This window comes from Mustela erminea, chromosome 10, assembly GCF_009829155.1.
Source record: "Mustela erminea isolate mMusErm1 chromosome 10, mMusErm1.Pri, whole genome shotgun sequence".
NCBI lineage: Eukaryota > Metazoa > Chordata > Mammalia > Carnivora > Mustelidae > Mustela > Mustela erminea.
The window spans coordinates 33,715,549-33,739,260 of NC_045623.1; the positions used below are offsets into that span (position 1 = coordinate 33,715,549).

The following is a 23,712-nucleotide window of genomic DNA, read 5'->3' on the forward strand; positions in this document are numbered from 1 at the left end:
TACATGTCCATGACTTTTGGTATACAAACTGCTGCAAATATTGTTATTTTCACCTCATTCTTACAAAGGATTAATGGTTTTTTAGATGTTACATAATACGATACCATTATAAAATATATTTTAATATATTTAGTATGGTAATTTGGTATATTTAGTATAGTAATATAAAATATAATATCTAGATTTTGTAATATTGATTATAGTTAAATCTTGACAACTCTAGGAACCATTCTGCCTCCTGAAGCATGTCATTATTTCAAATGTTTAGAGGTACAGGCAGTTAATATAAATTGTTAAAGACTAAGATACAAAGCTGGAGAAGCAGGCAAGGAACAGAACATACAGAACCACGGGGGCCGTATCACAAGAATCTGAATGTTTCACTAACATGTATAAAAAGCCAATAAAGGATTTAAAGTAGGGGAATAATATGAGAGCTTGTTTTATGGGAAAACTGTTAGATCTATTATTAGAACTTCAACTTGTAAGAATTACATAACCTAATGGGAGAAAAAGAACAAAAACAAGAACAAGGTCCAGTTTTCTGACTCCCAGAAATTTGTAACAAGTCATTCCGATGCTTTGGTAAAACATTATGAAAATTCCCCAAACCTCTGCCTGTTGACTGAAGCTCCTGCTTTGATACAGGAGTTGCAGGCACTAGAAATCTGAGGCTGCTCTAAGTGTTCTTGAAATGCAGTCACTGACCATTACCATCAAAATCACTTGGGTATCTATTAAAATACATCATTTCCAAAGAATATGGTCTAGTAAATCTGGGGTACGGGTACCCCAAATCCTTACTTTTATAAAATTTTAAGAACGACTGCCCTCATGTTTCCTTAGAAAAGCCTCGTCTTAACATTTAAGGTGACCTAAAGGAGAAAGATTCCAAAAAAAGCTGAGAGGAATAGATTACAGAATGTACAAAGGTCTGGATATAGGGAAGAGCTTCATTTAAAAACTAACAGAAGGCCACCAAAGCTGGTGAGAACAACATGATATAAAGCAGGAATGCTAGGCCAGGCCTGACTACCTTGAATAAGGGTACAGATACAAAAAGAAGCAGGTAACTATTATTATCTTAATTATATTTTTAGAAGATTATACTTTTGTGTGAAAAACTGAATCTAGCAGGGCAAAACTAGAAAGAAGATTAGTCAATAAACTACTTTAATAGTCCAGGAAAGAGATGATGGGGACATGAACTGGGATTGGTAGCAACAGATGTGGAAGAGGGGACAGATAAATTTTGGAAGTAGAAAACACAGACTTGGGCGCCTGGGTGGCTCAGTGGGTTAAAGCCTCTGTCTTCAGCACAGGTCATGATCCCAGAGTCCTGGGATCCAGCCACAAGTCGGGCTCTCTGCTTAGCAGAGAGCCTGCTTCCTCCTCACTCTCTCTCTCTCTAACTGCCTCTCTGCCTACTTGTGATTTCTCTCTGTCAAATAAATAAATAAATAAAATCTTTAAAAAAAAAAGAAAACACAGACTTTCTGAAAGACTGGAGGTGGAAGGTGATAAAAAGGGAAGAATATAGGATGGTCCCTAGGCAGCAGCCTTAAATAACTGTGCAAGTTGTAAATAAATTTCTTTGATTATTATAACTACACATTTAGATTTTTTTTTTTAAGGTTTTATTTATTTATTTATTTGTCAGGGAGGGGTTAGAGAGAGCGAGCAAGCAAGCGCGCTCACAAGCAGGCAGAGTGGCAGGCAGAGGCTGAGAGAGAAGCAGGCTCCCTGCAGAGCAAGGAGCCCGATGTGGGACTCGATCCCAGGACCCGGGGATCATGACCTGAGCCGAAGGCTCAACAAACTGAGCCACCCTGGCATCCCCACGTTTAGATTTTTAATAAATAAGTAATATTTGGATAACAGAAGTTGAAAGGTTACTAGAGATATCATATAATTCTTACCATTAAAGTACTGAAAATATAAACTCTAAGGACCACAAAAATTAATCTGCCTGCAAATTAAACTGCCTATCTATAAATTATCTAATAGGATATATATAAATTTTGATTTCTGAAGTATAACAAAACATACTTTATTAATAATAATACCTTGCAAATGAGCTAATCTGAATAAAGGTTTTTACATGTTTCCCACAAAAATTACTACTTAGATATTCTTTATATCTTATTCTAAAACATTTATGGGGCACATCGCTGGCTTACTCAGTGAAGAGTGAGACTCTTGATCTGGCAATTTTGAGCTTGAGCCCCATGCTAGGTATAGAGATTACTTAAAATCTTTCTAAAAATTAAATAAATAAACAAAGTATTTACTTAGAAGTTTTGTTATACAGATTTTTGTTACAGGATTCATTCCAAGTTTCAAATTTCAAATTACTAAGGATATTTAAAAAAAAAAAAAACCCTACTTAGTACCAAAAGAACCCACTAATTATAATCCAAAGGGTTCTGTTCTCCTTTTACTTTACACTTACACAAATATTTTTAAATAAAGAACAAACTAAATAAATAAGAAACAAGACCATTGATCAAGTCCTATAATCCTTAAAATTTTAACTCCTGAGCTCAAAGGCTTTCTAAATCCTATTTAAGTAAATACAGACTCTTAGGTAGGATCCAAATTTCTCCAGTCTTCAGCTAACTTTCTCTTATTTGGCTCTAAATTCCTATACATGGATACAAAGGATTTAAAGCTTAAAGATAAGCAAATCTAGCCCACAACATAAGCCCATATTGGCCCCCCAAAATGTTTTCTTATTTTTTTAAAAGATTTCATTTATTTATTTGACAGACAGAGATTACAAGTATACTGGCAGAGAGAGAGAGGAGGAAGCAGGCTCCCTGCTGAGCAGAGAGCCCGATGAGGGGCTCGATCCCAGGACCCTGAGATCATGACCTGAGCCGAAGGCAGAGGCTTAACTCACTGAGCCACTCAGGCGCCCCCCAAAATGTATTTTTAAAAGCTCTGTTGTATGTAAAAAGAGAAATTACCTGTGAAATTCTACAAATGCCATACATTCATGAACTTAACGCTTTAGAATTACTTAATATTCCCATATACTCATCCATTCAATGCTTCAAAATTTGGAGGAACTAATTTATTTCACTGAGAGTCCCCCTCTCAAAAGAGGCCAGAGTGAAGAGTCAAAGAAATAAGAGCATTACTTTTCAGTGACATAGATAGTCATGGTTCATTTGAAAATAGACTGTCAATCTCATCTTCTCTTTTTCAGTATGTAAGCCTACAAATTACAAAAAGTTAAAAAAAAAATTCAAGAGAGAAATACTTCTTTTTTAGAAAAGTGATAGTTTGCTTCTTGGTTCTTCGGCTAAAAACAGACATGACAAAAGAACTAACACAACTATAAAAAATTATTTGTATCCAAATGTATTTTCAAGATTTCAAGATCTGACATAGGCACAAAGAAAAGGAAGGAATTGAAACAAGTATAAACAAGTCAGTTATAGACTGACCTCAACTTGAAATAGGTTAAAAAATATTTTAGCAGTACTTTTTAAAAATGCTTGAAGTAAATATTTAATTCAACTCTTCTCAGTCATCTTGATGTATCTACGAGCTAAATGCCTACATTAAGGCAAAAACCTCATTTTAAATACTCATTTAATTGATGAATTGTTTCATTTAAAATTGCTAATCCAGGGAAAGTGTTTTTGTAAAAATTGTTTTATTGCTACAAAGGGAAACATGGTCACAAAAAGCCTTTAAGCGTATATTAACGCAAATTACTATTCAATGTCCAATGCCGTAAAAAAATACACAGTCAGAGCACAAAATACTTGCCCAATTTATCTCTTCTAGGGTAAGTATTCAAAACATTAATGCACACTTGAATATATACTCCCAACAGCAGCATTTAAGTTCAAATGATTAGAGGAGATATACTAACAATACACATCTGTTATCCTTAACACCAATAAAGTAATAAAAATTAAGCTTAAAAATTATACAAACAATTTATCTAATCTAAGTTTGATAGCTATAAAAACTAAACTAAAATAGTCTTACCTTCATCTTATTAAACAAATGCCAAACATTTAGAAATTATATAAAACAAATTTGAATGTGTGGAATGCATGCAACATGGGTGTTAATTCTCATATTTTAAACTATTAAAATTCTTACCCTTTTCCATATTAGGAGAGAAATTTAAAGCTTCTTTTAGATTTGACTAATACCTTATATTTAATTTTCTTCAGGTTGGTCAACAGGGAAGTCAACAGGCTCTTCCTTTGTTTCTTCCCCCACTGCTTCTCCTTCCCCCACTGCCTTTCCTTCCCCCACTGCTTCTCTCTCCCCCACTGCCTCTCCCTCCCCCACACCCTCTATTTCCCCTGCTTCCTGTGTGTCTCCCACTCCCTCTACTCCTCCTCCTTCTCCCACTTCCTCTGCTTCCTCCACTTCTTCTACTTCCTCTACTTCTCCCACTTCCTCCTCTTCTTCCTCCTCTTCCTCCTCTTCTTCAATAGGTTCATCAATCTTTTCTTCTTCTTCCTCATCTCCTTCTATTTGTTGATCTTGAGAATGATCTTGAATTTCAAAAGGATTTTCACCCTAAAAAGCATGAGGAAAATAGCTTTTAAAATCAGTATATTCATTTTTGTTATCAGCGAAATTTTTATTTGCTATAACATTAAAAATAAATATAATTTGAAGCTTTTTATTTTAACACATGACAAATCCACTAGATATTTTGTTCAGTACCTATTTCATACCAATGTGGGTATATAAATTACTAAAGTCACTACTTTACATTCCATAAACTGGAATGCTTAAAAGCCACATTTTCCTAACTGAATTTCTAAATCATGTATCTATATATGATTACATATATGTAAAACCATATATATACAATCTAAATCTAAATATATATATTATATATATAAAATCTAAATCTAAGATCATATATATATGATTTTAGAACTTCAGTTAGGAATGAATATATATATATATATATATATATATATATAGACATACACACACACACATATACACACACACACACACACACACATACATGACAAAAGCAAATACGTGGGTTTTGGTAGAAAGAAAGTAAATAAAGTGAAGATATGTTTTACTAAATTACACCAGGATTCAATGTACTATGGTGGTAGGATCCTTCAAAACAGTCAAATGAAAATCAAGTCTTTTTAAAAATTCAAATGAATGAAAACCAGGTACCTACTAGATATACCTTACTTTTACATTAAAAAAGTAGATAAATCTAATTCACTACGGGCACCTGGGTGGCTCAGTCTAGTTAAGTGTTTGCCTTCGGCTCAGGTCACGATCTCTGCATCGTGGGATCGAGCCCAATGGGCAGCCTGCTCAGTGGGGAGTCTGCTTCTTGCTCTCCCTCTGCTTGTGCCCTCTACCAAATAAATAAATAAAATCTTTTTAAAAATCTATAATTCATTAACACTCACAGATACAACTTTATTATTTTAATTTATATAAATACTTGAATTATGTGTCTGGATTAAGTCTCATAAACTAGACCGTATCAAAAGGCTATATTAATATAGTAAGAAATAAATTGCAATGAAGGTTATTATATAGCAAAGTATAAGCCTGGTGCTATACTTCAAGACCCATCAGGTGGGAAGGCACAGAATGAACTGAAATCGTAAGAGAAGAAATACTAATGAGTGGGTTACTCTACTAATCCAGAAGAGGAAGTGTAAAAGATGTAGCAGCACCATTAAAATAATATGTAAATTAGGACAGGGAAAGTGAAGAAGCAGATGTATGCTATATATAATTAGAATTTAAGATGTCTAAATGTCTAAGAGGCAGCTTTAAATTCACAACTCAAAAGAAAAGAGAGTTCGAAGTAAGACTTGTGAATTGTCTGCCAAGTGAATAGTGAGGCCAGGGAAATAAGTAGAATAAAAGGGCTAATGGTAAAAAACCCACTGAAAACATCCATACACAGGGACAGAAGTTACGAAGAAAAAAATACTCAGTGCAGGAGGAAACTCAGGATAGTAAAATATTATCCGGCAAAACAAAGTTTCAAGAATAAGTGACAGATTAACAGTATCAAATGATGCAAATAGGTAATATTAGAAAAGAATTGAAAACACTAGAGTTGAGAATTATTAAAGTTGAATGAGGGATTTATTACACTATCCCCTTAACTTTCATATGTTTAAAATAGTAAATAAAAAATGTTAAAAAAATTTATTTGAAAATTAAGTCACCAGTTACCTTGGAGCAGTTCCAAATGTATGATGTAAGTGGAAGCTAGACAGCAATGACTGCCCAAGAATGAATCAGAATTTCCTCTAAGCTTTCAAAATCCACAGACCCAAGTCCCACACATTGAGACTTTAACTTAGTCAAGTACTAGAGCTCTTGCTAAAAACAGAAGTTCCCAAATCAATTTCAGACCTCTTGAATGAAAATTTTCCAGGGGCAAGATCTGGTGACCTGCATACTTAAGAAGCATTTCACGAGGTATTAATCAGAGAAGTTTGGGAAACTCTAATTCAGAAGGTTTTAAAGAAGGCCAAGGCAGCTTTTTGTTTGATTTCAGCCTCACAAGGAATTCTAATTACATATCTCCAATTGAGAACCATCAGTTTAAAGAGTAGAAGCAAAGAGCACAATGCAAGGCACAACTTAGTGCCCTTCTAAGTATGGTGATAAGAGAAAAGATAAGATGGAAAGGGGGAAGAGTAGGAAAAGTCAAGTCATTTTTAGTTTAGGGAACTTGTAAGCATGTCTGTTTGTAGAAGAATAAAATATTAAACAGGGCACAAGTAAGATACAAGTAAGGAGCGAGAAAATTGATGAAACAGTAATACAGGTGAAGGGCTAAAAGGGGGTATCTTCACAGATAACAATAAAAGTGAGAGTAAGTTACATAAATCTAATGCAGGAAGGAGAAAACTTACAGTTCACATCTAGTGGTCTCAATCTCCCTAAAGCAAGAGAAGTGATAAGAACATAGGGAGTAAAGGGCGTAAGAATGAAATCTAGATATGTTAAGAGTGGAAAAGCTTTGAAATAGCCACTGTAGGAAGTACATTACATTGATTGGTAATGGGCAAAATTACCGTGAACTGCAGTGAACATCTAGCAAACACCATACCGGTACAATTCCATTACATTTGTAGCAAGACAGTTAATAAAGCTAACCATAAAGGTGCCTGGGTGGCTCAGTTGGTTTAAGTGTCTGCCTTGGGCTCAGGTTACGATCTCCAAATCCTGAACTGAGCCCCTCCATCAGGCTACCTGCTCAATGGGGAGTCTACTTCTCCTTCTGCCTCTACCCCCCACCCACTTGTGCTCTCTCTCTCAAGTAAATAAAATCTATAAAAAAAAAAATAAAAAAGCTAACCCTAGATGGCGTAGTGCTTGGAACTGTTAAGTGGTAGAACAAGTAAGTGAGGAATTTAAGAATGGCAGTACTGCAGTTATAAGGATTGACCATGAGTATCAAGGCCAGGGTGTGAAGGTAAAACAAGGTGATATAGTTGGAGAAATAGGGGAAATTGATGAATTGATTATTTTCATGGGGCAAAGATTAAAAAAGATAATTTTGTCAGACTGAGCACTTAAAGGTGAAAGAATTTTAAGTGATGACCAGAGCTGACCATAGGCAGAGGATGTTCTGGGGAGTAACAGCAGGGAACAGAGGAGATTAGGAAAGCTGAACAAAGGGATATCACTGAATAATGTGACACTAGTGCTTCTTGAATTTTAACATGTCTATAAATCAAATGGGATCTTGTTCAAATGAAACTGCATTTCTAATGAACTCCCAGGAGATGCCAATATTGCTGGTCCGTGGATCCTATTCACAGTAAAAAAATTCTAGAAGAGATCTCCTCAGTTCAGGTATTTTCTCCACAATATGCACATCAGCAAGACACTCCCCACCAGTGATGTCTCTCATTCAATGAAGTGACTCTCAAGTGTAGCTTGAGAAGTCTACATAGTGACTCAAATTTGTATTCTTCTTTCATTAAATATTACTTTCATACATTAATAGAGACCATTATTAACTTCTCAAAAGTTTGTGATATAGCAAGGATAAAAATTTTTCCTCATTTAGCAATGATGCTCTTACCTTTTTGATGCCATATCTCCCAAAAAACTGAATTTCAATTAGGCCTGCAGTCACTATTTTTTTGTTGTTGCTGTTGGACTGCATTACTCTGTTACAATTTCTGCATTCACCTTTTAAAAATGGTGCCAAGAATGTAGTAAAAGTGACAAATATGACAAATCAGAAAATGGGACCCTCAGGAACAAGCTGAAAAAACTGAGATTTATCCAGCTTGTAAATCACTTGGTTGAGGTGTAAGTTAATGGTCATTAAAAAATATATAGAGATAAATATAGACAGATCAGGCTTCTTCACAGAGTACCTGTTAATCACTACAATAGCCAAAATAAATAATACTTCTCTAATCCATAAAATCAAGACTTAGTTACAAATGTAAATAACAGACTTACAAATTTTCAACATAATAGCTTTCTTCAGTGTAGGATGATTTTAAATGAGGCATTATTTTACAAAGACTCAAAAGCTAACCTCTAAAATATATTTGTTAATTTCTTGAATAACAGTAAATTCTTATTTGCACAATTAAGTATATATAATATGTAAAGAATTTTATGTAAAGAGTACCACAGTAACATATGGCTAGCAGTGTGCCAGGTTACCTAATTGTTCACATCTGCATTTACTAACATTCAGGGCAAAGCTCTTCTCCTGGCCTCCTGATTCCACGAGAGATTTTTCTGAAGCAGCATATCTGACCTCCCACTTTCCCATCCAAGCAAGAACAACAACTTATCCAATTAGTATGCTTGGAAAAAGAAACTGGGCATGTACAAATTAGTCCTTTCTGGGTCCCCTCTTTTGTGTCCTCCCAGCAACAGATAAGGTACATTCTAGTCTATTGTAGGCCATGTGGTAAACTAGGGTAAGCTTATTGCTGTCTAGCTGAACCAGTAACAGAGGTCAAGGAGAGGTAAGTTTATCTAACTTAGAAGTGAAATACAACTATGGTGAGTGCTGTGAACTATGTAAGAATGATGAATCACAGATCTGTACCCCTGAAGCAAACAGTACATTATATGTTAATAAATAAATTTTTAAAAAATTATAATTAAAATTTAAAAAAAAGAAAGAGACTTTTAACTATAGAGAACAAACTGATGGTTACCAGAGGGGTGGTAGGCAGGGGCGATGGGGGAAGTAGGTGATGGGATGAAGGAGGCCACTTGTTGTGATGAGCACTGGGTATTGTACAGAAGTGTTCAATCACTATATCGTACAGTTGAAACTAATATAACACTGTATGTAAACTAACTGGGATTAATGCAAAACTTAAAAAAAAAAAAAAGTGAAATACAAAGGTCCACAGTAACTATACACTTGTCATATCCCCCAAGTTATCCTTTCTTTAAAGATCAAGAATAGGGGCAACTGGGTGGCTCAGTCAGTTAAGCACCTGCCTTCTGCTCAGGTCATGAACCTGAGGTCCTGAGATTGGGGCCCTTGTCAGGCTCCCTGCTCAGTGGGGAGTCTGCTTCTCCCTCTCCACCTGCCCCCAACAAGTGATCTCTCTCTCGCTCTCTACCTCAAAAAAAAAATTTTTTTAATAAAATAAAATAATAAATAAAAATCAAGAATGACATTCTGATCTTCAATCAGACTCCTGCGTTTCCCTCAAATGATCTAGAGTGAGAAAAGGATAAGAGAGGAATGGCTTAGGGGCGCCTGGGTGGCTCAGTGGGTTAAGCCGCTGCCTTCGGCTCAGGTCATGATCTCGGGGTCCTGGGATCGAGTCCCGCATCGGGTTCTCTGCTTGGCGGGGAGCCTGCTTCCCTCTCTCTCTCTCTCTGCCTGCCTCTCTGCCTCCTTGTGATCTCTGCCTGTCAAATAAATAAATAAATAAAATCTTTAAAAAAAAAAAAAGAGAGAGAGGAATGGCTTATTGTTCCCTGACCCAACAAATCCCAACAATTAGGAAAAAAGATGTCTTACTTATAAGCAAGATACTAAGTAAAATTCTTCCTAATGTTGCACTATATATAGACATCATAGTTACTATGTCACTATTTAATTATAAAGATACTATGATATAACCTAAAAAGGTTTTGCCCTAAAATCTTACCTTAACAAAACGTTCGTATCGTGCCTTCACTATTGGATTATTTAAAATGCTTGTAGCAGTCAAGACACTTTCTCTTTTTATTTGCTCCTTGTAAGCCTGTGAGAAATAGAACACAGTGAGGTACTTGGAAACTATACCATGAAAATATTTCTTAGATTTAAATGATTTACTTCCTAGCAAATTAAGTTATAAAGACAACAGCAGCTACTGGGATACAATCTAAATCATCCATGGACTAAAACAATGAAGATTCAATAAGCCAATCAGACTCATTAAAAAACACCCAGTCACCAAATATGATACATCCAAATCTACTAAATAGATGCTTTCTCTCCTTCCTATTCCACATGCACATTCCCCCGCCCCAATTCTGCCAACTACTAATTTTCATGCCATTAAAATATAATTTTTCATAATGCTAGAGTAATTAGTCTTCCTCTGGACTGTAGTTAGCATAAGACTGTATTATATAAAGGAGGAAAGGTAATAATATGGATTGTCTAGTTGCCAAAAAGGTGTCAAGGGAATATCAAAAGAGAAGAGAAAAGTACAAAGATTTTTAAAAGATTTTATGAGCTCAAAGTGGCTGATGAAGTCTGAGTTAAATGAGGATCACATCAATACAAAATATGAATTTAAGACTCAGGTATGTTCTATTTAAAACTTAAGTCTCTAGGGGTGCCTGGATGGCTCGGTCTGTTTAGTGGCCAACTCTTGATTTTGGCTGAGGTCATGATCTCGGAGTCCTGGGATTGAGCCCGGAGTTGGGCTCTACACTCAGCAGTGTCTGCTTCAGGACTCTTTCCCTGCTGCTCGCACACTTGTTCTTTCTCTAAAATAAATAAATAAGGGGCGGCTGGGTGGCTCAGTGGGTTAAAGCCTCTGCTTTCAGCTCAGGTCATGATCCCAGGGTCCTGGGATAGAGCCCCGCATCGGGCTCTCTGCTCAGCAGGGAGCCTGCTTCCTCCTCTTTCTCTGCCTGCCTCTGCCTACTTGTGATCTCTCTCTGTCAAATAAATTAAATAAATAAATAAATAAATAAATAAATAAAATAAATCTTAAAAAGTAAATAAAACTTAAGTCTTTAATATTTGAATTTTTAAATTTGCTTCTCAAACGAGCTAGTTTCGCATACTATAAACACTAATTGAAATAAACTGGACTAAATAAAACCAACCAATATAAAAGCAGAAATATGCCAATCAAAAAGAAAACAGTACATTTTTCCTAGAATTTGAGTAAATTTACCTAGAAATGTACCAATAGATAACAGCTGATACTAGTTTATTTTTCCCGGCAATCAGAAAAACGTATGTTATAATCAAATCTTTCCTTTCTTTTTTGATCTAAAACACATACACACACACACACACACACTCTCTCCCTCTCTCTGTCCTCATAAAACTGTTTTGTACCAACTTTAAAAAAAGTGTTCATGAAAAGAACAATTCAACAGCTCTGATTTCCTGAAGGCTTACACTATGTAAGCTTATACTACATAATGCTTATATCAGTCAGGCACCATTTTAAGTGTTTTTTATACTTTAACCAACTTAATCTTTTTTTTTTTTTTAAAGATTTTTTCTTTATTTATCTGACAGAGATCACAAGTAGACAGAGAGGCAAGCAGAGAGAGAGGAGGAAGCAGGCTCCCTGCAGAGCAGAGAGCCCGATGTGGGGCTCGATCCCAGGACCCTGGGATCACGACCTGAGCCGAAGGCAGAGGCTTAACCCACTGAGCCACCCAGGTGCCCCACCAACTTAATCTTTAAACAGTTATGTAAGAGTAGAACGATTATCCATCCCCATTTTACAGATAAAGCAGCTTAGGCAAAGAAAAGTTAATTTACTTGCTTACCACTTATTATATACTGAACCAGAATTCAAACCCAGGAATTCTTGCTCCAGAGCTCAATCTTAACTACCACCAGGCTTAACTACTATGCTACACAGACCCTCTAGGTTATCTTGATAGTTTTTTTTACACAGGAGATTAATAGGGCTGTATGCAAGCAGGTAGGTGTGAAACAATGGCCTTTAAAGGACAATAAAGGATGAACAAATAATTCAATGACTTCATTAAGATAGATACCTGCTTCCCTTTGATATGATCAGGAGATTTTAAGTGCTGCTGCACTGAGCTGTGTAAAGCAGGGATATACACACTGCATGCACTGCAGTGAACAGTCTCTACTTTCATCATGTGATCATCTGCAGTAACACCTACAAAAGAAAGCCAGTTATAAATAAGAAAAGTAATGATTTACATATTCTTATTTCCAACAAAACAAGTTTTTATTGTTTCCACGGTTATTTATAACCCCTTCTTCCCCCAAAATAATCAAAGTATGTAGATTATGTTGAGTTTTTCTACCACATCTCACAAATCTGCATATACAGATTAAAAATCTGGCTAACAGATAAAATTATAAAATATAATAACAGTGCATTTCCTAATCATGTTATATAATCATGTTCTGAGGCCTAAAGTCCATCCCCAAAATATATAAGAGACATGTTGATTTTGTACTAAGAAAAAAATTACCATAATAAATGTGGGTGGACAGGGATAGGAAAAAAAATGTCAAGACTGGATTCACAAGAAACAAATTTATTATAGATAAAGGTATAAATATATGGAAGGGAAAGGTGTGAGAGAATATGGCACTTTATAGGAATTCCAAGTAATTCAGTATGGCTGGGGCACTGAGAATAAAGAAAAAACAAAACACCCTGGAGATCTTTTCATGTCAGACACAGGAATTTGAGATTTATCCTGTAGAGGATGGGGAACCAGCTAAAATTCTTGAAGTAATATAAGTCATGCAGAATTAGAGATAAGAAAGAAAATAATAATTGCCAAGAGAACAGATGGAGATTTGAACAAATGTAATAAAGAGGTAAAGAAGAGACCTGGAAGATATTTAAAAGACAGAAATGATCAGGCGAGCCTGGGTGGCTCAGTCGGTTCAAGCCTCTGACTTCATCTCAGGTCATGATCTCAGGGTCATGGGATTGAGCCCTGTATCGGGCTCTCTGCTCAGTGGGGAGCCTGCTTCCCCCTTTGTCTCTCTGCCCAACTCTCTGCCTACTTGTGATCTCTGTCTGTCAAATAAATAAATAAAATCTTAAAAAAAAAAAAGACAGAAGTGATAAAATACAATGTTACAGATAGAGCAAAGTATAATTACATAGGACTATACACTTCTGGCTCTGATGATGAGGCCAACTTCCAAGGTAAATAAAAGACAGGTCAACAGAGTTTTTGTTTTTCTTTATGGGGTGGAGGATGCTCAAAGTTTGGAGTACACAAATTTTTTGATACACAGATTTTGTGAGACCCCTAAAGAGAAAAGTCAGTAGGCAGCTGGATGTCCGAGACTCGGGTTCAGAGAGAAACCTTTGCTAGGCATATAATGTATTAGTAATCAACAGAGATGGGTTAATTTAAGCTCTGCAAATAGATGAATCAAGAGGAAGGAATACAAAAAAAGAAGATAATGGAACAAAGGAAGAGCAGTGGGAAATGCCAACTTCTAAAAGCCTCACAGAGAAAGAAAAGTACAAGTAAACAACAGCAAGGGAATAAAGAATATCAGGATAGTGATATACCACAGAATCCAGGGGAGGAAGCAGATGAACAAACATCAGTAAAAATGCTATAGAAGTAAGATAATAATTCAGAAGAATCTACTGAAGCTGATGTCAGAAATTTTTATCAGAGTAGTTTCAGGAGACCACTGGTAATAGAAAGTGGTCTACTGTGGGAAAGTAGTAATGGGCAGTGAATAAACACATCAGTGTGGACTATGCTTAAAGAAGCATGGTTGTTCAAGGGGAAAAGCAAGTTTTAGGGGAAATATTGTCTGTTTTTCTTTTCTTTTCCTTTGTTTCTTTGAAGACTTTTTTTCTTTTTTAAAGATGAAAGCATAGGCTTCAGAAACAGAAAAAGAAAGACTAAAAAATTGAGTTCACTATTTGAGCAGATGTCCTTAAAGAGATGAGAAGGAATAAGACAGCCAGAAGATATATAGAAGAATTCACCTCCATCTAGAGGAAGAGCTGATTTTTCTTGTAACTGAAGTGAAAGATGTAACAGTAGATCATGATAAACTTGTAAGCATGAGAAATCGTCCTCAAAGGAATTCATCTCTAATAACCTACTCATGGCTACAACATTTGACTATGTACTTGACTTGGTCACTCTAGTAGGCCATCATTTATACTGAAATAGGGTATGGTATATAAAAAAAACATGTAAATTTCTAAAATAATTTGTTTAAATACTTACCTTCCATAACATCTTTTTCAATTATTTTAACTACTTCTGTTTGATTATTTGTCTGTTGCTTACGAATAGATGTTTTCTTGAATTTATTCACCATACATTCCTATAGAGCAAAATAGGAAGAAACCCAGAAAGTCTTCAGTGAGCACTTAGAATATGCTTAGCATCAAACTAACAGCCTATGGAAGATAATATCAGTTACATAAGAACTAATATCTGTTCTCAAAGAGCTTACAATTCAGTTGAAAAGACTATCATAAAATACAAAGAAAGCACTAAGACACTTATAAAAAATATTTGCTTTCAAAATGTATTTTCTATCAATAATAGCCAAACTATGAAAAGAGCCCAAATGTCCACTGAATGATGAATGGATACAGATAATAGTGTGTCTGTGTGTGTGTGTGTGTGTGTGTGTGTGTGTGTGTATACATATAGATAGATAGATAGATAGATAAAGATATATGGTGGAATATTACTCAGCCATCAAAAGAATGAAATTGTGCCATGTGCCATGATGCAGATGGAGCTAGAGTGTATTATGCTAAGTGAAATAAGTCAGTCAGAAAAGACAAATAACCATGGGATTTCTTTCACTCATATGTGGAATTAAATTAAATTTGGAAACAAAACAGATGAATATAGAACAAGATGGGGGGTGGAAAGGGAAACAAACCAAGAAACTCAACGATAGGGAACAACCTGATGGTTGATGGAAGGAGGTGGGTGGGGGATGGGCTAGATGGGTGATGCATATTAAGGAGGGCACTTGTTATGATGAGGACTAGGTGTATATGTGATGAATCACTGAATTCTACTCCTGAAACCAAAACTGCACTGTATGTTAACTAACTAGAATTTAAATAAAAGTTCGAAAAGAAAAAAATATATTTTAGGCATAAAGAACAAGAGAAATCAAAGACAGCTAGAAGAGTTAAGAGGTCTTCTCAAGGCAGTTGAGTACTTAAGTCCTAAATGATAACTAGGAACCAACCAGTTAAGGAATGAAATTACAGGAAGAAATGTTTCTAAAGGTGCACAATTCTGAAAGGATATGGAGGAATGCATGATCATTTTATTTCTAACCCCATAACAATTTCATGCTTTTGTCCAAATTAACTGTATGTACAATTAGCAGTCCAGCTCTAGTCCCTTCCTTAAGCATCCCTGGCCCCAACGATCTTCCCCTTCTCCAAACCCCCCTGACTACACTCTCACTCCCAGTCCTTCAACATAACTGTACCATCTATGGATATATAAGCACATTCTCTTTCCAACTACTGTTAGTTCACAGAGGGTGGTATCTGTGTCTTTGGTCCCTGCACAGCACCTTTTGTTAAGTATTCAAGAAAAACTATTGAACTGGTAACCACACACTGATAATATAAAGGACACCAAACAGACACCCACTCTCTGGCTCTGAATTCAGACTGCCAACTAACTGACAGAGTTATTACACTGCTCTGAGTGTGATCTTTCATGATGAATAGGAGTTGAGATCAGGCTCAAATGACACAATGAATGAATGAAAGTACCCAGCACGGCACAAGGTGCAGAGTAGACACTCAGTGAATGATAGCTGATTCTGCATCAACAAACAGTTGTTAATTCTTTTCCTGACACCTCTGATAGAAACTAATGTGAAAAACATAAAATGTTTTCTCAAATTACAAATCTAAAATCTATTACAGAGGAATTCACGTTTAATTCTGGGCTTTTTTTTTAAGAACTCTTTAAGTAAACAGTACACTAAATTTTTAGAAACTTAAAACGAGAGATGGGAAACTGGAAAAGTAAAGAATTAAAGTTATCAGATAAAGTGCTTCTTGTTTTAAAAATAGCTACTTACATGCAAAAACTCCATAACTACTTTATCAAATTTGGTTTGTTTCTGAATATGATCTAGTGTTTCCTGGTGTGAAGAACTTTCCAGATGTAGTTCAATATCTTTTTCTTCAAACGTTCGGAATTTACAAAAGGAACATGTGAATGCCATTCTATAAAGAAAAAAATGTTTTCTTTAAATATTACCTTATTTACTTAGAGTTCATAAGGCCATACTAATAAACCTAATTTTACCAGCATAAATGATTTCCTTTATTCCATTTTATGGTTGATCTAAATTTAGCTGAAGTCAGAAAAATCAGTATTTCTTTAAATACCTACTTGGACAACACTGTTATTATACCACTTTACATTTCTGGCCCACCCTGGAACTCCTTGGTACAAACCTCAAAAAATATCAAGTTCCAAAGTTTCATTACTTATTTTATTTTCTGTTCCACACTCTTAAGCTCCCAATCCACCAACGTAGTATCAACAAGGCCCGGTGGAATACCAAACAACCCTAAATCACTCCCCTGGAGCTCTTCGATGAGCAAAAAAGCCTGCCCTTTAGGGACTACTTCAGGATGACTGATAAGCCTGGACCAGACAAATTTAGAAGCTCAGGAGTCACTTCAATATGAACTTCCCCCTTTTCCTCCCATAAAGTGTTCCTGTCTTATATATTCTTATTATTTCCTTTTCCTAGAATTATGACAAGTTTCTTAACTTATTTCTTTGTCTCCAGTCTCCATTTTCCAATTAATTCTTTATACCACTATTATATTTATTTTCCTGGTTAAGATTATGGGATCTGTAGCCTACTGCTGGGTTTATATCCTAGCCCTCTTGTGTGATGTTAGGCAAATTACTTAACTTCTCTGGGCCTTAGTTTTCTGATCTTAATGAGATAAGAACACTTAGAGAAGTACAGTGAGGATTAAAAAAATTAACATATAGAAAACCCTTAGGACAGTTCCTGGCACACAGTAATAATTCAATTAATAACTGTCACTTCCTAAAGGAGGCAACAGCATTTCACTGCTCAAAAGACTTACTGGCTTCATGGACTTAAGCCTCAAAAAACGAAGTCAAAACACTTTCAGCTGCCATTTAAGAAAGTTTTTAATCTCTCCTGTATTTTTTGGCTTTACCCACTAAATACTTTTAAAAGTATCCGGCACATGGTATGTCTTAATTGTTTAAATTACACTTTTCAACCCCCACTAGATTCATTTTCAATCTACACAGCTTTCCATTTCCTGAATATCAATGAAATGTCCCTGTTTCTTTCTATGTCCTCGAACCATGCCCTCTGTCTGGGCTGCTTAACAGCTCCTATTGCAATCCTACCCTCCCTCGGTCAGTTGAAATACCACCTCCAACCATCTCCCTGATTTTCTTGCACTCCTACTGAGAAGTTATCTCCTGTAAAACACTTTGTACTTCTCTTCTGGCACTCTTCCCCATATATTATTGTTTGTCTATACCTCTCACACCCCTGTCCTCTTCCCCCCAGGCTCCCTTCTTTATTTTATTGAAAGCATTCAAATATCCAAAAAAAAACTATCATAAGAATAGTTATTCACTGTCAATCTCTTATCCTCCTAACTCAAAATAAAACTGTTATGATGAACTAAAGTAATTTTAGACTATTTTTAATAATTCTTATCCTAAAATGACAATTTAATTGAATTGACATTTTTTGGCTTATATCCTCAGATTCATATTTAGAGTTGTGGAGAAAACAGCTAAATGAAAGTTCAATTCTTCCATTTTCTCCAAATCACCCATTTATTAACATGGATATATCCTATCCAAAGCTACAATTTTTAAAGGGGGAAGTATTCATAGGGTAAATAGAAAAATTATTCTTCTAATGTAAAACACCTCCAGATTCCTACACACCTGAAACAGAATTCATTCCAATTTGTTTCCACCCCTGTCAAAAGAAGGAATTCTATCCACAGTGGCAGAGATACTCGTTAAGGACCAAAACTAGCTGCCTTTTAAAAGCTAGAACTTCTTTTCATGAGTTAATCCTTAATAAACTTAATCCTACTGTTTACAAATTATGAGTAACAAATCAGAAAGAACATAGGACAAGGTTATTGAAGCTAGACGCAAAGATTATACAAGCACAGTTGACCCTTGAACAACAGCAGTTTGAAATGCACAGGTTCCTGGTATGCAGATTTTCTACAGCACAGTTCTGTAAATGTATTTTCTCTTCCTTAGGGTTTTCTTTGCTCTAGCTTACTTTATTGTAATAGAGTATATAATACCTGTAACATACAAAATATGTGTTAAATCAACTGTTTATGTTATCAGCAAGACTTCTAGTCAACAGGTGGCTCTTGGCAGTTTTGCAGGAATCCAAAGTTACACATGGATATGTGACTGGATGGAGGTTAGCACCCCAACCCCCATGCTGTTTATGGGCCAACTGTAATACCGAGCTCATTAAAATCATAGATAGTCTAAGCAAACAAAAAAATCTGGGAATCCAGATGTCAGTGAATTTTCTTTTACTGCATTTTACATAAATAAAATCAACATATATATTAAAACCAGGTAGTAACAAAGAATATCCTATTTAAAATTTAAAATGGAAGACAACAGATAATTTAAAAAATATTTCCATAGAAAGGTCTTCAGATGCTGCTCTTAAAAATGTTATCTTCTTGGGGCACCTGGGTATCTCAGCGGGTTAAGCCCCTGCCTTTGGCTCAGGTCATGATCTCAGGGTCCTGGGATGGAGCCCCAAATCAGGCTCTCTGCTCAGCAGGGAGCCTGCTCTCCCCCCCGCCCCCGCCTGCCTCTCTGCCTACTTGTGATCTCTGTCAAATAAATAAATAAAATATTTTGAGGAAAAAAAAAAGTTATCTTCTAAACTAACATAAAGTTTTACACATCTAGAAAATTCACTAATGTGTAATAACTCATTCCCCTCATGCTACACAAAACAAATTAACTTTTAAAGAGCAAAACTAGGAGTGCCTGGGTGGCTGTTGGTTAAGCAACTGTCTTCAGCTCAGGTCATGATCCCAGGGTCCTGGGATAGAGTCCCCTGTTGGGTTCCTTGTTCAATGAAGAGCCGCCTTCTCCCTCTGCCCCTCCCCACTTCTTGCACACACACATGCACAAACAGAGTCTCTAACTTGCTCTCTCTCTCAAAAAAAAATCTTTAAAAAAAATAAAGAGCAAAACTATATTCTGAATAGAAAATACACTGAATTTACTTTTCACATTTTATTATCTTTAGCTTCCTGGCATAAGCAGTAATTTAAGAAAAAGATGATGGAAAAAATATCAATTACTGTCCTTTAAAAAATTTTTCTTTTAGGCTTTTTCATGCATATTTAACATGTCGTATAGTTTCTATTTTGCCTGTGTTTTCTCCATGTTAACGCAGGCTTTGTAACTTTCATTTCCAACAATGGCCTAAGAGCCCATAAAGGGAGTGTCAAAACTTCCACATACTTGACCACTTGCTATCACTGTTACTTCTTTCATGTTTGGAACTACTATAAACAATGTTATTATAATGGGCATCTTTTTAGATTAAACTCTTTTATACTTCTATATTATTTTCTTGGAGAGACCACCAACTATAAAAAAATCCAAAACATTTTTAAAAACTGCTAAATTGGGGTCACCTGGGTGGCTCAGTCAGTTAAGCTTCGGACTCTTGTTTATGCTCATGTCAGATCTCAGGTTGTGAGATGGAGCCTGGCACTAGGCTCCACGCTACCTGCTTAAGATTCTCTCTCCTTCTCCCTCTACCTCTCCCCTCTCCTCCACTCTCAAAACTAATAAATAAATAAATAACCTGCTAAATTCCTTCCCAGTAATTATAACCATACTATTTGGTTATCAACAAATTATAATAGTGTACTTTAACTGTATCTTTGTTGGTAAACCAATGTTTCCTTTCTCCTCACTAATAAAATGCCATGCTATTATTTAAATTTTCAGTTTATCTTATAGTGAGTTTCAACATTTTCCTGAAAATTATTAACTAGCTGGTGTTCCTTCAGACAATCATGTACTGAGCACCTTGTTTTTTTTCCCATGTAAAAAACAAAAAACAATGGTTGCGCGTGCTTTGGTGGTTCAGTCAGTTAAGCATCCGATTTTGATTTCAGCTCAGGTCCGGATCTCAGGGTTGTGAGATCCAGCCCCACATCCAGCTCCTTGCTGAGCATGGAATCTGCTTAAGAGTCTTTCTTTTGCTCTGCCTCTGCCCCTGCTCACTCTCTTGTCAAAAAAAAAAAAAAAAAGAAAGAAAGAAATACTGGTTGGGTGATATTTATCTTAGACACATTAATCATTTCTTGTGTTAATATTTTCCAAGTCTGTTTGCTTTCAAGTTTTAAATTTTTATTTAAACTAATGTGGTCATTATTTCCTTTGTAATTTATTCTATAACTTTTAAGCCTAGGGAAAAAAACTTCTATAGTGATTATTTATAATTACGCTATTTTAGTTTCCTGTTATTCTCCATTTTGTAGGTTCTTTAATCCACCTGGATTTCATCTTCACTGTTACAAGAAGATGTAAACTTTTCTCTTCTTATTGTTCAGCTGTTCAAGCAACCCCCTCCCCCTATTTTTAAGCAACTCCCCTTTTGTTTGCAACCTCTTCTTTATTAAATATTATATTCTTATTATAACACATGTATTTACAAGTTAATAATTCTATTACACTCAAAATTTTTCTGGTACCATATATTTTTAACTATTACAACTTTATAATGTTTCAATTATCTCAAAAGCTAGATACTCTTCTTTTACAGAATCTTCTTTGGAATCGAGATTGACAACACCTGTTATATTTCTAAATATTGTTGTCTTATCCAAGAATATCACTATGTCTCTCTGTACTCAAAGGTCAAGACTTTGTGGTTTTCTTCGTGTTATGACATGTATTTCTTTTTAAGAATACTATATGTCCCGGTATTTTTTACTTTTTGATTACCATTCTGAATGGAACTCTTTTTTTCTTGTATTTTCTAAGGAGTGACTGATTGCACAGAAATACCAAAGATCTTTGATCAGACCTTTCATTTGACCCTCATGAATTTTTTCACATGCCAATTGATGTATTTGCATTTTCTAGGAAACGGTTTTTAATGAGACCAATTTTCAGACTCTACTAAGCACAAACCTGTATCCATCTCCATATTTCTCACTGTTTTTTTCTCTTCTGCGCCTTTGTTTCTCTCGCCGAGCCTCGATTCGTCGCTTTTCTTCTTCCTCATTTTTAGGATCAGTTTTTGCTAGGATATCAGCAAAAGTCAAAACTAAAAATCATTTTTCCAATCTCCCTTTTTAGTTTCCACTTCATAAAGTATAGACGTGCAAGTTCACCTGCTGACCACAATCTAAATGAACTCACCAGAAAAATCAGTTTGAGATTAACCAGTATTTCTCCAACTTCATTCATATAAATACCATCATCATGAATTCAATGCTTTTAGATAATTTTTTCATGTTCATATGATGAACTACATGGTGATTACAACTGTAGAAGTTAAACCCATGAATCACCCAGTATAGTACTAATCAGTCACGAACATCAAAATTACCCAAAGATACTTTTTAAAAATGCATATGCCCCGAGGTGCCTGGGTGGCCCAGTCAGTTAAGCCTCCAATTCTTGGTTTTGGCTTAGGTCAGGATCTCAGGGTTTTGATTTAGAGCCTGATGCAGGCTCCATGCTAAGGGAAGAGTCTGCCTTAGATTTTTCTCCCCTCACACCCACCCCTGCTCCTCCCCCAGCCTGCACTCTCTCTCTTAAATAAACAAACAACAAACAGATCTTTAAAAATTCACATGCCCTTGTACACCTCACTTGCCTAAATCCTTGTTTAGGATGGAATCAGAACATCTATATGTTTTAAAAGGCTTCCACATGATTTTGATTCAGAGTTTTGTCTTGGGTATTATATTTATTGTTGGGAGCTACTGCTAAAGGTACAGTATTGTCCCATTACACAGAATCACCTTCAGAGGACAAAGGGAAGAAATTTTTCATGGTGCCCAGTACCAGGAAAAAGTGTGCTTCTTCTGGAAGACTGCTTTGCTTTTAATCTGTGGACATGACAACTCTTAGAGATAGTCACATTTCCAACTTCACATTGTTAAAAAAAATCAAGAGCCAATTTGAAAATGAAATTAAGGAAACCGTTTCATTCATGTTAGCATCAACAAGAGCATACACTCAGGAATAAATTTAACAAAAGAAGTATAGAACTTAGACCTCAAAAACTATCAAACATTGCTGAAAGAAGTTAAAGAAGATCTAAATAAATGGAAAACTAAATAAAGGGTTCATAGATCTGAAGACTTGAAACTGTTAAGGTGGTTTTACTCCCTAAACTGATCTATAGATTTAGCACAATCTCTGGCAGAATTCTGCCTGACTTCTTTATAAAAATTGACAAGTTGATTCCAAAGTTCACAGGGAATTGCAACGCATTTAATAGTGGAAACAATACAGAATAGTGGCAGCAATCCTAAAAAGAAAAACAAAATAGAAAGATTCACATTTCACCTTACTGGGAAAGACTGAACACTTCTCAGTCATCAAGGCAAAAATAAATATACAAAAAGAAAAAAAACAACAAAAAGTAATTCAGTGTACAAATAAAAACAGACAAAATATTTGGAACATATTATTTTGCTGCTACATGTTTTCACAAAGAATGCTGAAAAAACTTTCCTTTAGCTTTTATTTAGTATATCCTTGCCTTCATCTAATTTGATCAGATGCACCTGATTTCATGTACAGATACATTACAACATGTACAGATGTACAGATACAATAAAACAATATAGATAAGTAACAGAGTAATCTGCCTCTGAACTTTATAAAAAAACTTTACTGATTCACATACCCTACAATTTACCCATTTAAAGTATCCAACAACCCACTGGTATTTAGTGTATTCAGAGATACATGCAAATATCACCATAATCAATTTCAAAACATTTTCATCACCTCTTAGAGACCTAGTACCCGTTAGGCATTATTCCTTACTCACACCACAGCCCAGAACAACCACTAACTTAGGTTTTATTTTTATCCATTTCTGTATTCTAGACTTTCATATGAAAAAAAGTAATATAGAATGCGGACTTTTGTAACAGGCTTCACTTAGCATAATCCTACAAGGTTCATCCAAGTTACAGCATGTAACAGTATTTCATTCCATTTTTTGGCTGGAAATATTCCACTATATGAATATACCACATTTTCTTTATCCATTCATTCACTGATGAGTATTTGGGTTGCTTCTACCTTTTGGCTACAATGAATACTGCTGCTACAAATATCTGTATATAAGTTTTTTTGTGAACACCTGCTTTCATTTTATATATCCTAGATATACATCCAAGAGAAGAACTGCTGAATCATCTGGTAACTGTGTAATCATTTGAGGACGAACATGTTTTCCGG

The 23,712-nt window shown here is 35.4% G+C and overlaps 1 protein-coding gene across 3 annotated transcripts in view; it reads right to left on the reverse strand.

Annotated features, from left to right (window-relative positions):
* Nucleotides 1–3,350: 3,350 nt before the first annotated feature.
* The window catches only part of ZNF326 (zinc finger protein 326), a 38,560-nt gene continuing 18,198 nt past the window's right edge, over nucleotides 3,351–23,712 (reverse strand). Inside the window, exons 7-12 of one of the 3 annotated variants that reach the window (XM_032301508.1) lie at nucleotides 21,418–21,538; nucleotides 16,274–16,421; nucleotides 14,428–14,527; nucleotides 12,229–12,359; nucleotides 10,137–10,232; nucleotides 3,351–4,551 (exon numbers count right to left, since the gene is read on the reverse strand). In XM_032301508.1, the coding sequence (XP_032157399.1) occupies nucleotides 4,183–4,551; nucleotides 10,137–10,232; nucleotides 12,229–12,359; nucleotides 14,428–14,527; nucleotides 16,274–16,421; nucleotides 21,418–21,538 (965 nt within the window). In that variant the 3' untranslated portion in view covers nucleotides 3,351–4,182. Of the gene's footprint in view, nucleotides 4,552–10,136; nucleotides 10,233–12,228; nucleotides 12,360–14,427; nucleotides 14,528–16,273; nucleotides 16,422–21,417; nucleotides 21,554–23,712 lie in introns of all 3 variants that reach the window. The other 2 variants (XM_032301507.1, XM_032301510.1) reach the window with 2 other exon arrangements.